We start from the raw sequence: 13,730 nt of genomic DNA on the forward strand, positions 1-13,730 counted from the left end.
ATTAAAAGTTATCGAAACATTATACTTACCTGGAAGATCCAATTTGTATGCGTTATCATTGATCTTCTCAACTACCTGGAACGGTCCATCTCCCCGTGGTAACAATTTCGATTTTCTTTGCTCTGGGAACCCTCTTTTCTGAAGTGCACCCAAACCCAATCTCCTGGTTCGAATGTGACAATTTTCCTGCCCTTATTTGCTTGGTCCGCATAGTACTTTCTTTTCTTCTCAATTTGCTCCCGCACCTTTTCATGGAGTGACTTCACCAATTCGGCCTTCCTTTTTCCATCCAAGCTACCTCGTTCATTAACAGGCAAATGTATTAAATCCATAGGTGTTATAGGATTAAAACCGTAAACAATTTCAAAAGGAGAAAACGACATAGTGGAGTGTGTGGCTCTATTATATGCAAATTCGATAAAAGGTAAGCACTCTTCCAAATTCTTCAAATTCTTATTAACTACAGTGCGCAAAAGTTATGTCATAGTCCTATTCACTACTTCGGTTTGGCCATCTATTTGTGGATGACAAGTTGTAGAAAATAGTAGTTTCATGCCTAACTTACTCTACAAGACTCTCCAAAAGTGATTAAGGAACTTAACATCCCTATCTGACACTATGGTTTTAGGTGCTCCATGCAAGCGCACAATTTCTTTATAGAACAAATCTGCAATGTTAGTAGTTCATCAGTTTTGTGACAGGGAATGAAATGTGCCATTTTACTAAACCTATCCACCACTACAAAAATTGAATCTCGCCCCTTTTTATTCCTAGGCAAACCTAACACAAAGTCCATTGAAATATTTACCCAAAGTCCACTAGGTACTGGTAAAGGTATATACAGTCCATGAGGTAAGACCCTAGATTTAGCCTGTTTACATTTTATGCATCGACTACAAACCCTTTCTACATCAACTTTCATTTTAGGCCAATAGAAATGTTCAATCAATATCTCTAAAGTCTTTGCTACCCAAAGTGACCCATAAGTCCCCCACTATGTGCTTCCCTAACCAATAGTTCACACATAGAGCAATTAGGAACGCATAATTTACTCTCCTAAAACAAGTATCCCTCATGCTTAAAGAACTTATCTATAGCCCCCTTGTGACATGAATTGTAAATGTCGAAAAAATAAGAATCAGTAACATATATGTCCTTAATATACTCTAAACCAAGCAATTTTGCACTTAAAGTAGTTAGAAGCACATACCTGCGTGACAATGCATCTGCTACTACATTTTCCTTACCTTGTTTGTAATAGATGACATATGGAAAAGTTTCGATGAATTCTATCTAGCGTGTATGTCGTTTGTTCAACTTACCTTGACCCCGCAAATATTTTAGTGACTCATGATCTGAATGAATTACAAACTCCTTCGACCATAGATAATGCTGCCATGTTTCCAAAGCTCGAACAAGTGAATAGAGTTCCTTGTCGTATGTAGGATAATTGAGAGCCGCACCACTTAGCTTTTTACTAAAGTATGCTATAGGTCTCTTATCCTGCATTAAGACTGCTCCTATACCTATTCCTGATGCATCACACTCAATCTCGAAAGTTTTGTCAAAATTAGGAAGTGCTAAAACCGGTGCTTTACACAAACAATTTTTGATAGTGTTGAATGCATATTCTTGCTCTAACCCCCAACGATATCCTACATTTTTCTCGACAATTTCAGTTAAGGGTGGGGTTATTGTGGTAAAATCTTTAACAAAACGCCTACAAAAACTAGCCAATTCATGAAATCTTTGAACCTCGGTTATGTTTTTAGGTGTTGGCCAATCCTTAATATCTTTTAATTTCTCTTCATCTACCTCTACACCGTTAGCACTAACCACAAAGCCTAATAATATAACCCTATCCATACAAAATGTACACTGTTTAAAATTGGCATAAAATTGTTCATTTCTTGAAACCACAAGCACAGATTTTAGATGTTCCACGTGCTCATCAAGACTCTTGCTATAGATTAAAATTCATCGAAATAAACTACAACAAATTTTCCAATGAAATCACGCAAAACATGATTCATTAATCGCATAAAAGTGTTTGGTGCATTTGTGAGTCCAAATGGCATGATTAACCATTCATACAATCCATATTTAGTTTTAAAAGCCATTTTCCATTCATCACCCTTCCTCATGCGAATTTGATGATATCCACTTTTAAGGTCAATTTTACTAAGCAACACATGTACCATGTAGCTCATCTAACATATCATCTAGTCTAAGAATTGGGTGACGATACTTTATCGTGATGTTGTTGATGGCTCTGCAATCCACGCACATTCTCCAAGACCCATCTTTCTTTGGCACCAGCAACACAGGTACTGCAGATGAACTCATACTTTCCCTTACATATCCATTTTTCATCAATTTCTCAACTTGCCTCTGAAGCTCCTTTGTCTTCTCTGGATTACTCCGATAAGCCGATCGGTTCGGAATGACAGCTCCAGGTATGAAATCAATCTGATGCTCAATTCCTCTAATGGGTGGTAACCCACTCGGCACGTCCTCCAAAAATACATTGTCAAATTCCTGCAACAAAGAAATAGCTAAACTAAGGAGGGATGTGTTATGCTCCTCAAAGTTGAGGAGTGACTCCTTGTAAACCAACAATATCATTTGTTGTCTCTCAACTATTGCCTTTTTTCAACTCACTCCCTCTCACAAAGAAATTTTGTTTCGGCTTTTCTCTCATCTCAAAAGACTATCTTTCTTTTCTCTCATGTGGCCCCACTCTTTTTTCCTCTCTATTGGCCACCTCACTCTTTTCTCTCTGTTTTTCTAACTCTTTCACTCTTGCTTCTTCTTCATTTTTCTATACTTGTTCCGGTGTTAATGGTGTAAGAGAGATAGACCTCCCATCTTTTATAAAGCTGTACTTATTTCTGTATCCATCATGCATTGCTTTCCTATCGTACTGTCATGGTCTTCCCAACAAAATGTGCCTCGCATGCATAGGTACAACGTCACATATTACCTCATCCTGATATCTACCAATGGAAAAATTAATCAACACCCTTTTTGTCACCTTGACCTCCCCACATTCATTCAGCCATTGTAACTTATAAGGTCTAGGATGTTTTAATAGTGTTAAGCCCAACTTTTCCACCATGTTAGTGCTAGCTACATTAGTACAACTACCACCATCAATTATTACACTACATACCTTACCATTAACGAAACACCGCGTGTGGAATACGTTTTCTCGCTGTTGTTCCAAGTCGACCGCCTTGATTTGAGCACTAAGAGCTCGCCTCGTGACCAACAACCTACTGTTAACTGCATACTTAGTTGTATCTTCCTCATCAACATCTTCCAATCCTGGCATGTCTGCATATTCACTTTCACTTTCCACTTCCCCGTTATCTCGTAGAATCATTGTCTTCTTGTTTGGGCATTGAGAAGCAATGTGCCCTACTCCCAAGCATCGAAAACATTTGATGTCCCTGTTTCATGATGGATTTGATTCCCCCTTTGGTATAGGCTTGCTAGCACCCTCTTCCTTGCCTCTTGGTACCTCAGCTCTTCCTCTTGCAGTAGTCCCATCTCTTTTGTTATTTTCCCAATTCGATTTCCAGGAAGGATTAGAACCCGAAGATCCAGATGGGTGCCTTGCTGTTCCTTTTCGCTTCAACTGCCTTTCTACCTTCATCGCCACATGTAACATGTCTTCAATTTCTACATAGTGCTGCAATTCCACTGCATTTGCAATGTCTCTGTTCAATCCACGCAGAAATCGAGCCATGGTAGCTTCGCTATCCTCCTCCACATTTACCCTGATCATTAGTGTCTCCATCTCCTTATGGTAATCTTCCACACTCCTGAAGCCTTGATATAAATTTTGCTATCTTTGATGAAGCTCCCGATAGTAGTGAGTAGGTACAAACCTCTTCCGCATGATAGTTTTCAATTCCTCCCATGTATTAATAGGTCGCTCCCCACTTCTCCGCCTTAAAGTCACCACCTGATCCCACCAAGTGATTGCATAATCAATGAATTCAAGAACTGCAATTTACACCTTCTTCTCCCCCGAGTAATTGTGGCAATCGAAGATTAACTCAATTTTCTTTTTCCAGTCCAAGTTGGCCTCCGGATCACTCCTACCTTTGAAGGAATGAATGGTCATTTTAATGTTACTCAAGTTTCCATCCACCTCATCTCCACCGAGATTCCTACCTCTCCTGTCTAGTCTGACTCCTCTATTTCTACCCCTTCCAATATCCATATACACTGTCGCATCCTCATCCAATCCACTATCAACCTCAAATTCACTAAGTTCCTCCATCCTAGGTTCCCGCCTACCCTGTCTCCGTGCATTAAGAACACCTCTTCGAGTATTGGCAGGCAATGGATTTTGCCTTTTTCCCCGTGTATCCTGTCTATCCATCCGATCTCTCATATCTACACATAACTACTCAATCCTCCTCACCGAGTCCTCTAGCATGGAAACCCGATCATCAACCCTTCCTGAATTTGATCCTTCCCTGTCAGACATCCTAAATCTAAATTATTTTCTGCCTCACAAGTTTTCACTCGGAATTTCACTCAATACGTCTTTTCCATCTATTTCTCCCACCACTCTGCCTTTTTCCACTCGTTGCGTTCACCAAGTCTCCAAAAGAACAATTTCGGAACTCAATAAAAAAAATAATCACGTGGAATTCAAACTGGTGTGAGTGAGACTACAAAATCAAGGATTTTTGTTCTGACTGGCAATTCGAACTAAACAATTAAAGACTGACTCAAAAACACGAAATAAGAAAAGAATTATTGACTGACTTTTAAATTAGATGCAAAATAATAAATGGAACTAAAGAGAGTCGATAAATTTTCCCCAAGATCAATAATAATAATAATAATTTTTTTTACTGCGTACGGATGAACAGTACCGTACAGATGAATAGTAAACTTTTTTTTGGACCCGGACTTTAACTACGACACCAACGAAAGAAACGGAAGTTGTTTTAGATGCTAAATGAGCCCAAAAATAACTTTTGAAGTTTTAGACGAAAAGAATTCAGATCAAAGACTCAAGAATTTACTGGACAGAAGAACGCGAAGAACGAAAAAAAACTAGAAACAAAGACTTAACAAGAATTTAAAAGGGATATAACCTTGAATTGGTGCCTAAGCTCTGATACCAACTAATGTGAACCCGCGTAGGCAAATATTACGGAACTCACAAATAAGATTGATATCTTCTCAAGAAAGTCAAAGCAAGATTTTGGATTAAATTCAATAGATCTGGAACCAAGCAATTCGAATCGCCGATGATGTGCGGACCTCTTGATTACACAAAAATACGGAATCTCACCCGGTTGATTTGAACACCACAAGATTAAATCTTGATAAGTTCTTGATTTGTTCAATTGTAGAACAAGAGTTGAAAGCAATATAGCCTCTCAAATTCGAATAATGTCAAAAAGTCCTTACAATTGAAAATAAAATAGTATTTATACTAGATCTAAAAAACTAGGTAAAAACGTGCCTAATATTTCAAATATGGTAAGAAATCTATTAAGTATCAAATTCTATCAAAAATAGAAAATTTGCGAAAAAAATAAAAAAAAAGGCTTCAAATTTTAGCAATGCGGTCGCATGGTGTAAAATCATGCGGCCGCATGGAACATTCGAAATTCCTGAATAATTCCCTGCCTTACTCCGTGCGGCCGTAGGACTATTTTAACCATGCGGTCGCATGGTTCTTCTCTCCATCTCCATCTTCGGCTGCTTGTATCGTGTTGATTCAATTGGTTTCGACCTTTGATCCGAACACGAAACTTGTCCCATTTTGAGTCTCGAACATAATTTCATCGATGTTTGTCTTGATGAGTAATCCCATCACCTCTTTCACTCACTTTGTCCTCGCTCGTGTCATAGGTCCACCTTCGACTTTCAACGGATCTTTCCCCGGGCTTGACGTTGGACCTGATTTGGTTGTTTGCGACTCCTGGATCACATCATTACTTCATTAATCTGATTATTCAATAAAATAGAATAAATTTTTATTAAAACTAGTTTTGTGTGTTATTTTGAAAGGGATGTTAGCGTCTTGAATGTCAAGGATTGGGGAGATATCGTATTACAAAATTTCCACACGCATATTTACATAGAAGAAATAATGTTTCATAAAGTTGTAAGGGTCAATGAATTGTGAAACATTTAAACAAAGAGGGCAAAGGAAATGTTATGGAAAAGGCATTAGGGAAAAGTTCAAATTTACAAGAGGAGAACGTGTTACAACGTATAATACAACAACGTACTTCAAAATATACTTTCGTTTGGTTTCTTTTCTACTAAACTGACATGGAAATGAAGCAAAAGTTCCATATAGTCAAAATAGAAACATAGATGCAAATTGCAATGGTTAGAAAGAGACAAAATCAACTTATCAAAGAGACAAAATCAACTTATCCAAAACAAAAGCTCGCTACCAAAAAATAAAACTAAAAAGCCTAAACCAATCTTATCTTCTTCATTTCATCTCATCTATCCCTGCCATTTCACAGTCGCGGTGCTGTTGTTTGTGGTTCCAAAATTGCTATTTGTCGTTTGATGCCATTTCATCCATTTCACAGCCAAAACCAATTGAATTTCTCCGCTGTCTACTTCCATTTCAATGATTTCATTATTTTCATCCATCCCTGCTTTCTGCTGTCATTTCACAATCTGCCCTCTCAAGAACATTTCTCAAACCGATTTCAACGGAGAGACCCCCTTCAATTTTTGGCCTAAGGCGCAGGCCTCATCCACCTCACCTCAGGACTGGCTCTGAGTACACAATATGGAAATTATCAAAGCAAAATGTTATTATATTTAATACAAATTACAATTTTATTGAGGGCCTTACATCTGCATTACTTGTCATGCCCGCACGTTTAACATTGGTACCAGAGTCTAAGTAGGTTGTTTTCTTGCTTAACTATATGCTGAAAATGTTTTAAATTAAATTGAAATGCATGAATTTCGATTTTATTTCAAAGCTTGAATGTTGTTAATGGCAACTTTTGATATACTTCATATAAATTCATGAAATTTATACTGTATGTTCATGATATTATGGAGAACATATCTGGAAAATTTCACTTCGTTTAGATTTGTATTGTAGGAGAAAAATCGAACCCTAGTTGAGAAAACATAAACTTCATCGCATGATAATTTCTTGCATGTTAAGTTCCACCTACCCATTATATATGGTTGAATAGTTTGTCCTCAAATATTGCAAGTGCAATTTGGAAAATTGTATGTTGCTCTCTACACTTTTGAATGTTGAATATTTCAAATGTAATTTGAAAAATTGGATGTTGGTCCCTCAAATATTACAAAATGTACTTTGAAAAATTGCATGTTAGTCCCAACATATTTGAATGTTGTTTATTCTAATATCAATTTGAAAAGTTGTAAGTTGGTCCAATTTTTTTTTTTTTTTTTTTTTTTGGAAATTGATTATTCCAAATTCAATTTAAAAGATTGTGAATTGGTCCCTCAATTATTCTTGATTTTTTTTAATGCAATTAAAATAATTTTTATATAATTAAAAATATTTATATTTACAATTTTTGAATTTAATTAAATTCTTTTTTTTTATTTTATAAAAATCAAGAATATTTTTGTGAAGTGGTATTTTCCTGGTGGGAGTTTTTTTTCCCTCTCATTTTTTAAATGAAAAATACTCCAAAAGTATTCGATATACTGTCTTTTCTACTAGGGCTAGATAAAACTTCCGAACCGAATCGATCGAACCCAAACGGAACGGTTCTTCCTAAGTTAAATACCCGAATGGGCATCTGAATCGAGAACCAATGAGTTTAGTTTGATTCTCGGTTCTAGATCAAGAACCGAAAAATCGAATAAGAATCGAATTTTCTTAATTTTTTAATTATTTTATTTTTTCTAAATAAATTTGCCAACTAGTTAGTTTAGTTCATACCAAAAAATATGATTTTTCTATTTCTAATTTTTAGTTCAAAGCCAACTTAATCAAATTGACTTAAATTTTATCCAAATCTGTTACTCAACCGTAGTACTGTTTCTGTCGTTCTAGAGAAATCGAATTGAAGCTCAACAACGCTTCTCTTAATTATTGTGAGCTCGCTATATTCCTCTCCTTGTGATTTTAACAATCAAATTTATGAAGAACTCAGTAAAGATAGACACATAAAATTGGACTACATTATTTTGTAAAAGTTAAGATTGAACATATAAATAGTTGAATTAATGTACTTTGTAAATATTAAAAATTTTAATTATAATACAGAACCTGAGAATCGAATAGAATCGAACCGAACCGAACCGAACCAAATGAAACTGAACCCGATCGATTCCATAATTAAATTTGGACTCGACGATTCTACTTACTAAATACCCAAAAATTTCAAGTCTAGTTCGATTCTAAAGAGAACCGAACCGAACCGAACCGACCAAGTCAGCCTTAGTAGTGGATTGATTTACATTTTGGAGATTTTTTGGGCTTTTAGATCTGACTAATCTGCATTTTGGTGGTTTTTGGATCTGGCAGCAGTTTTCATTGGAAATACATGTGAGGGTGTTAACAGTGGTGGTGAGGTCGGCAACGACCAGTTGGGGCAGTTGCTGGTGGGGTGGGGGTAGCACTTTCTCTCACCCTCCTAGGGTACATTTTCGTAAGAGCTCATTTTTTAGACTTAACTTCAATTTTTTTCCTACTTGTGGGGCCTCCTCTTGTTCTTTTTCAATAACAAATCATTTTTCAAGGAGATGCCCAAATGCTCTTTTACAGTAAGCTTTCGCTGCATGTTTGCTCGTGGTTATAGTAAATGGTTTTGAGGGAAAAATCTGCTTTCATGTAGAGTTAATTTTTTTGTTATAGTAATTTTGGGTAGGATGTTAGTTAGTTTGTTTTATATATAAGAGTTTGGTTATATTTTTGATGAATTGGTTGAGGTTTGGAAGTTCCAAACTTTGAAATTAATAGAATTGATTTCATTTAAAGGTATTATGTTAATGGTGATACCTGTGGATATATACAATAAATATGTTTTCGTGCAACATGAGAAAGAGTAGTAAATTAAATTAACAGGAAAATATTTCCTACATAAGAATAAGATTGAAAGTTAAAAAAAAATTAAAAAGTTTTATAGACGTGTCAAGCTTCCAATGTGGTTAAGCTTTCGTAAAAAAGGGACAACCTTAAAATTAAAATTGGAGTTCTTAGCTTAAAGAAAAGAGAAAAAAGAAAAAAAAAATTCGAAGCAGATTCTGCGTGCACACATGTAGTGCTCTTCGTGTGTGCAGTCTCCGTGCACAGATAGTGCAGTCTCCATGCACGGAATGAGCACTCTCCATCCACGGAGAGTGCAAATAGACAATTGGGAAAACTGATACGAGAGAGAATTGAAGAAACAATAGGGAAATTGAATGCCAAAAAGAAAAAAAAAAAAAAAAAAAGAGAGATCATTTGCTCTATGCAATCGATTATCGAAACTTGTTTCTTTTCTGCATCAACTTCCTGGACAAACTACACCTTAATTGAATTTCTAAGAGTTTTTTCTTTTCTTTTTTTCGTTATTTGCACCATATTCAGGAAAATTTGAACTTTTAATACATTCATTACTTTGTGTGGTGGTGAAATTTAACTTCAGAGGAACCACTCTTTTGTGGTCTCAGGTAAATTATCTTCATTCTACTTTAACATTGGCAAACGATGCTTGTTTTTTCTTTCTATAACTTAAGGTTTTTTTTTAAAAAAAAAAATTGGGCTTGATTTTTGTGGTAAAATTTGATTGTTTGACTTGTGAATTGTCCAGGGAAGTTTCTGAAATTTTAGCTGGTTTTATTTGCCCAAAAAGAAGATCAAATTTTGGAATACACTGCTATGTTATTGTTCGACATAATCGATGGATTATAATTATGTAGAGCTTAATAGTCATTCCATGCTTCATTCCTGTTTGCTAAACTTACTGTTTGCTTAGTTGCTCCCAAATCCTTACTGGAATTTTTGAAATCGACATGAAAGAAGAAAAATGAGGCCGCAAACACAAGAAAACAAAAAACATATAAAATATTAGTGATATGGGAGAATTTCACCATTGATCCCCAACTTATTGCTCAAATTTCAATTAGTCCTCAAATTTTTTAAAATCAATCTTCAGCCCCTTATTCTTATCTCTTAGCCCGAACGGCCTTAATTATGAAAAAATATATAAATCTATACTAGACCACCACAGTACTTCCATAAGTCCAAAGTTATACCTTTGTGGTGGAAACAAGTAATCCTATCAAATAATATAAAAAATTTGACATGTCAGTTGAAAGAATCCTTGAAAGGCATTACATAAAAATTTGTAATTTTCTACGATGGCTAAACATTTCTTTTTCATGAAAAAATGATAAGTAAATTATATATAGACATGATTCAATGTGAGTTATTTTGAGTTAATTCAATGCCATGCCACGTCTTTTAAGTATTTCAAACCGAGGTTCTAAGTGCTACGACCTTCCATCCAATTACCATAAGAAATTCTATATGAAAATAATGAATGCTCTTAAGAAAGTCCAAATTCCTAGAAGGAATTCCGGATGAAGCAATAAGTATTGCTCTGGAGCAGTTCGAGCTAAGGTTGTGAGTTTTGTAACTCCCACAAGGAATTTTAGAAGAAAACATATTGCTCTTAAACAAATCCAAATTCCAAGAAGGAATTCTTGAGGAAGAAATAAGCAGTTTGAATTGAGGTTGCGAGTGCTGAAATGCTTTCAGCCAATATTTTATAAGAAATTTTGAAGGAAGAATTAATGATTTCTCTTATGCAGTCCGGAGCTGAGATTACAAATGCTATAACACATAACTAATTTTTATAAGAAATAAAGATTAGTCTAGCATAATCCCATAGTTACAAAAGTGTCAATTTTGATCTTCAATAGAGAAATATACAATTGTAAGCTAATGAATACGCAATAAATACAAAACTCGTGCAATGCACGTGACAAAGACTAGTTTTTAAAATAGGTTGAATGCCTAGAACTTCGTGTGACGGAGGTGACTTCCGTGTTTTAGTCCCATTTTTGTAAAAAAAAAGTTTATTATAGAATACTGATTTTTTGAACAATGTGTGCTTAAAAAATAAAAAAAAATATTTTTGATTTACATGTAAAACTATTTTATGGAGAATGTGAAATTGGAAATGATTTTTTTTTATTTTTTTTTTTAAAGGGGGGGGGGGGGGCCAAGGGCTCGAAGTCACGCTAGTTGAAGGGTCAGGAATCTCAGCTCAAATTCTTCAAACAAGGATTGCATCACAAAAATAAAAAAAGCGTGACATTTATTTTTTAGAGCGCAACAACCTATTTCTCTCCCATTTGTAAACAATTCTCTCTCCATACACTAAACCATTTCCCTCTCGTGAAATTAGTGGTTTCAAGAATTTATTGCTTTGAACAATGTTGTCCTGTATTGAATTGACAGGAAGAAGGTGTTCTTACTAAAGAGCCTCGATGAAGTGATTTTCGAGGTGGAGGATGTTGGAAAAAATAGTATATGGCTCGCTTTTGATACAATTTTTGGTGGGACTCGTTGGTCCAATTCGGAAGATCAAAATTGATTTGTGTTCTCATTAGAATATCGAAATCATGTATTTACTTGTCAAAAATGAGCTTGGGTGAATGAGAAATTGAAGCTTAAAGTTGATCATTGGAAGATGATTTATGTAGGAAAATGAGTTTATCCCACATAGGAAAATTATGAAAGCAAGAACCACTTTATATATGGCTACACATTAAACGGGTGTAATCATATGTAGTATAAAGACTCTCTCCACATGCGCTCGCAGTGGGATGCAAATCACAGACCGAAATAGCTTTAGGACCTTGAACTCGTGTACGGGCGCACTTGCGTACACGAATGTCAAACCGAATGGAGAAAAAATTGGCCCGTTTGAAGTGTCCACGTTTTGCAATTTTTTTTGCTTTATCCAATTGACTTTTGAGTTTCTAAAACTGCTAAAACTCCGATGGTTATTGCAGAAACTAAAGTAACTCCAATTTTTATTGCCATAGAGTTAATGGACAGAATTAACTTATATTAAATCTCACTTTCTAGCAATTCTTACACACGAAATACAGGAGAAAAAATGTGCCTTCATATTATCATTCTTTGCGAAGTTGGTCTGTCTGTATATACAATCTCGATTTCTGTCAACGTCGTCTTGGTTGTAATATTGTTCGAATACTAATCAATTCACTGAAGTAGTATCTGTGATGCTCGGATCCTACTGGTTTTATTATTGTATCCTGGGAAATAGACGTTCGAATTAAATCTTAATTACTTAAAGTGAAGGGGTGAATCTGTTTTAAGGAAATTGTGTACGCACAGACTTCGGGTTAAAAATTCATTTTCCTGAATTTTATTTTACCATTTGACTTGCAGATTTATATGCATTTATATTATTTTTGTGCTTCATATATTTGAAGTTTATTTCATGCTTATGTTAAAATACAAATTTGAGTCTGTTTATGTTAAAAATAAAAAACTAAATTTTTTTTACTGACATTTGGTTTGGTAAGTGCATATATGGTATTATCCAAGTTTGATATTTATAAGTGCAAAAATCGGTATTTGAAAATACGGTATCTAACCTCACTGCATATACGGTATATGCAAATACGTTAAGCTCTTGCATGTATGGTACGTTGGTGCAAATACAGTAAATTGTTGTAAATACGGTATACTGTTGCAAATACGGTAAAATATTGCAAATATGGTATGCTGTTACAAATACGGTAAGCTGTTGCAAATAACTTTTGATACGGACTATATGGCAATTTTATTGATTCAATTATTTTCTTGTTTTTGGGCACATGGGGTGAAATATAACAATTTAAATTATCTTTTACGAGTAAATTATTAAATATATACGGTAGTACAACGTATTGCTCATTACTGAAAATGTAGAGGTCGGTCAAAGTTCTAGCAATGATGAAAATATAGTTTATTGAAAAGAATTTGAACGATTAATCACAATCTAAATGAAAATTAATCTTTTTGATTTTTAAAACTCAATATTCGTCAAAAGAAATAAGTGAGATATCACTCTAAAATGTTTACTAATTTAAAATTGAAAATATATTCCTCATCATGCCTTTTATCCATCTGTTAAATAACATATATATAAAAATCCAATTTCAACATTATAATCTATTGTGAGACAGAAACTCGTTTGATAGCTGCAATGATTTCCATGTGCTGTCGAGGGTTGTATAGTGAACGCTTTTTCACTAATGAGCCCCAAGGACGCTTGCCGACTGTCGTCGGTGAATTCCACATTCCGATTAGCTGTAGAATCCAACGTCGTTTGGGGAAGGTTTTTGCCGCCTAATTATCGTGACATTTGTTGGTCAACAAATCTTGATTCCTCTCAATTTTTTGTAGGGATGAAGTGGTCAACAAATCTTGGATCCAGAAGGATATGTAGAGAGAAAAATGAGAGAACAAAGAGTGAGTGTTACTCTCCAAATTAACTCACTCTCTATGATTAAATGTATTGAAAATATTTCAACATAATGGATAAAATAATAAAATAATTTGAAGAAAAGTTAACGAAAATAAAAGACAAAAAAATAATAAAATATTTTTCGGACTAGTAAAATTAAGTGTAAAACACAAAGAGTCCATCGGAGTACTTAAAAAATTTATTTCAAATTTATAGATGTTCTGTAAATTGCTAAAGATGCTCTTTAAACCACAATACCAA

The 13,730-nt window shown here is 34.8% G+C and overlaps 1 protein-coding gene across 1 annotated transcript; it reads right to left on the reverse strand.

Annotated features, from left to right (window-relative positions):
- Positions 1-1,056: 1,056 nt before the first annotated feature.
- Positions 1,057-3,385, reverse strand: LOC111411156. The gene is made up of 5 exons (XM_023041715.1): positions 2,984-3,385; positions 2,300-2,538; positions 1,588-1,858; positions 1,323-1,503; positions 1,057-1,166 (listed from the first exon to the last, which is right to left on the reverse strand). The coding sequence occupies exons 1-5, from the start codon at positions 3,383-3,385 to the stop codon at positions 1,057-1,059; spliced, it is 1,203 nt and encodes a 400-aa protein (XP_022897483.1).
- Between the last annotated feature and the right edge of the window lie 10,345 nt (positions 3,386-13,730).

The sequence above is a fragment of the Olea europaea genome, chromosome 15, assembly GCF_002742605.1.
Source record: "Olea europaea var. sylvestris chromosome 15, O_europaea_v1, whole genome shotgun sequence".
Taxonomy (NCBI): domain Eukaryota; kingdom Viridiplantae; phylum Streptophyta; class Magnoliopsida; order Lamiales; family Oleaceae; genus Olea; species Olea europaea.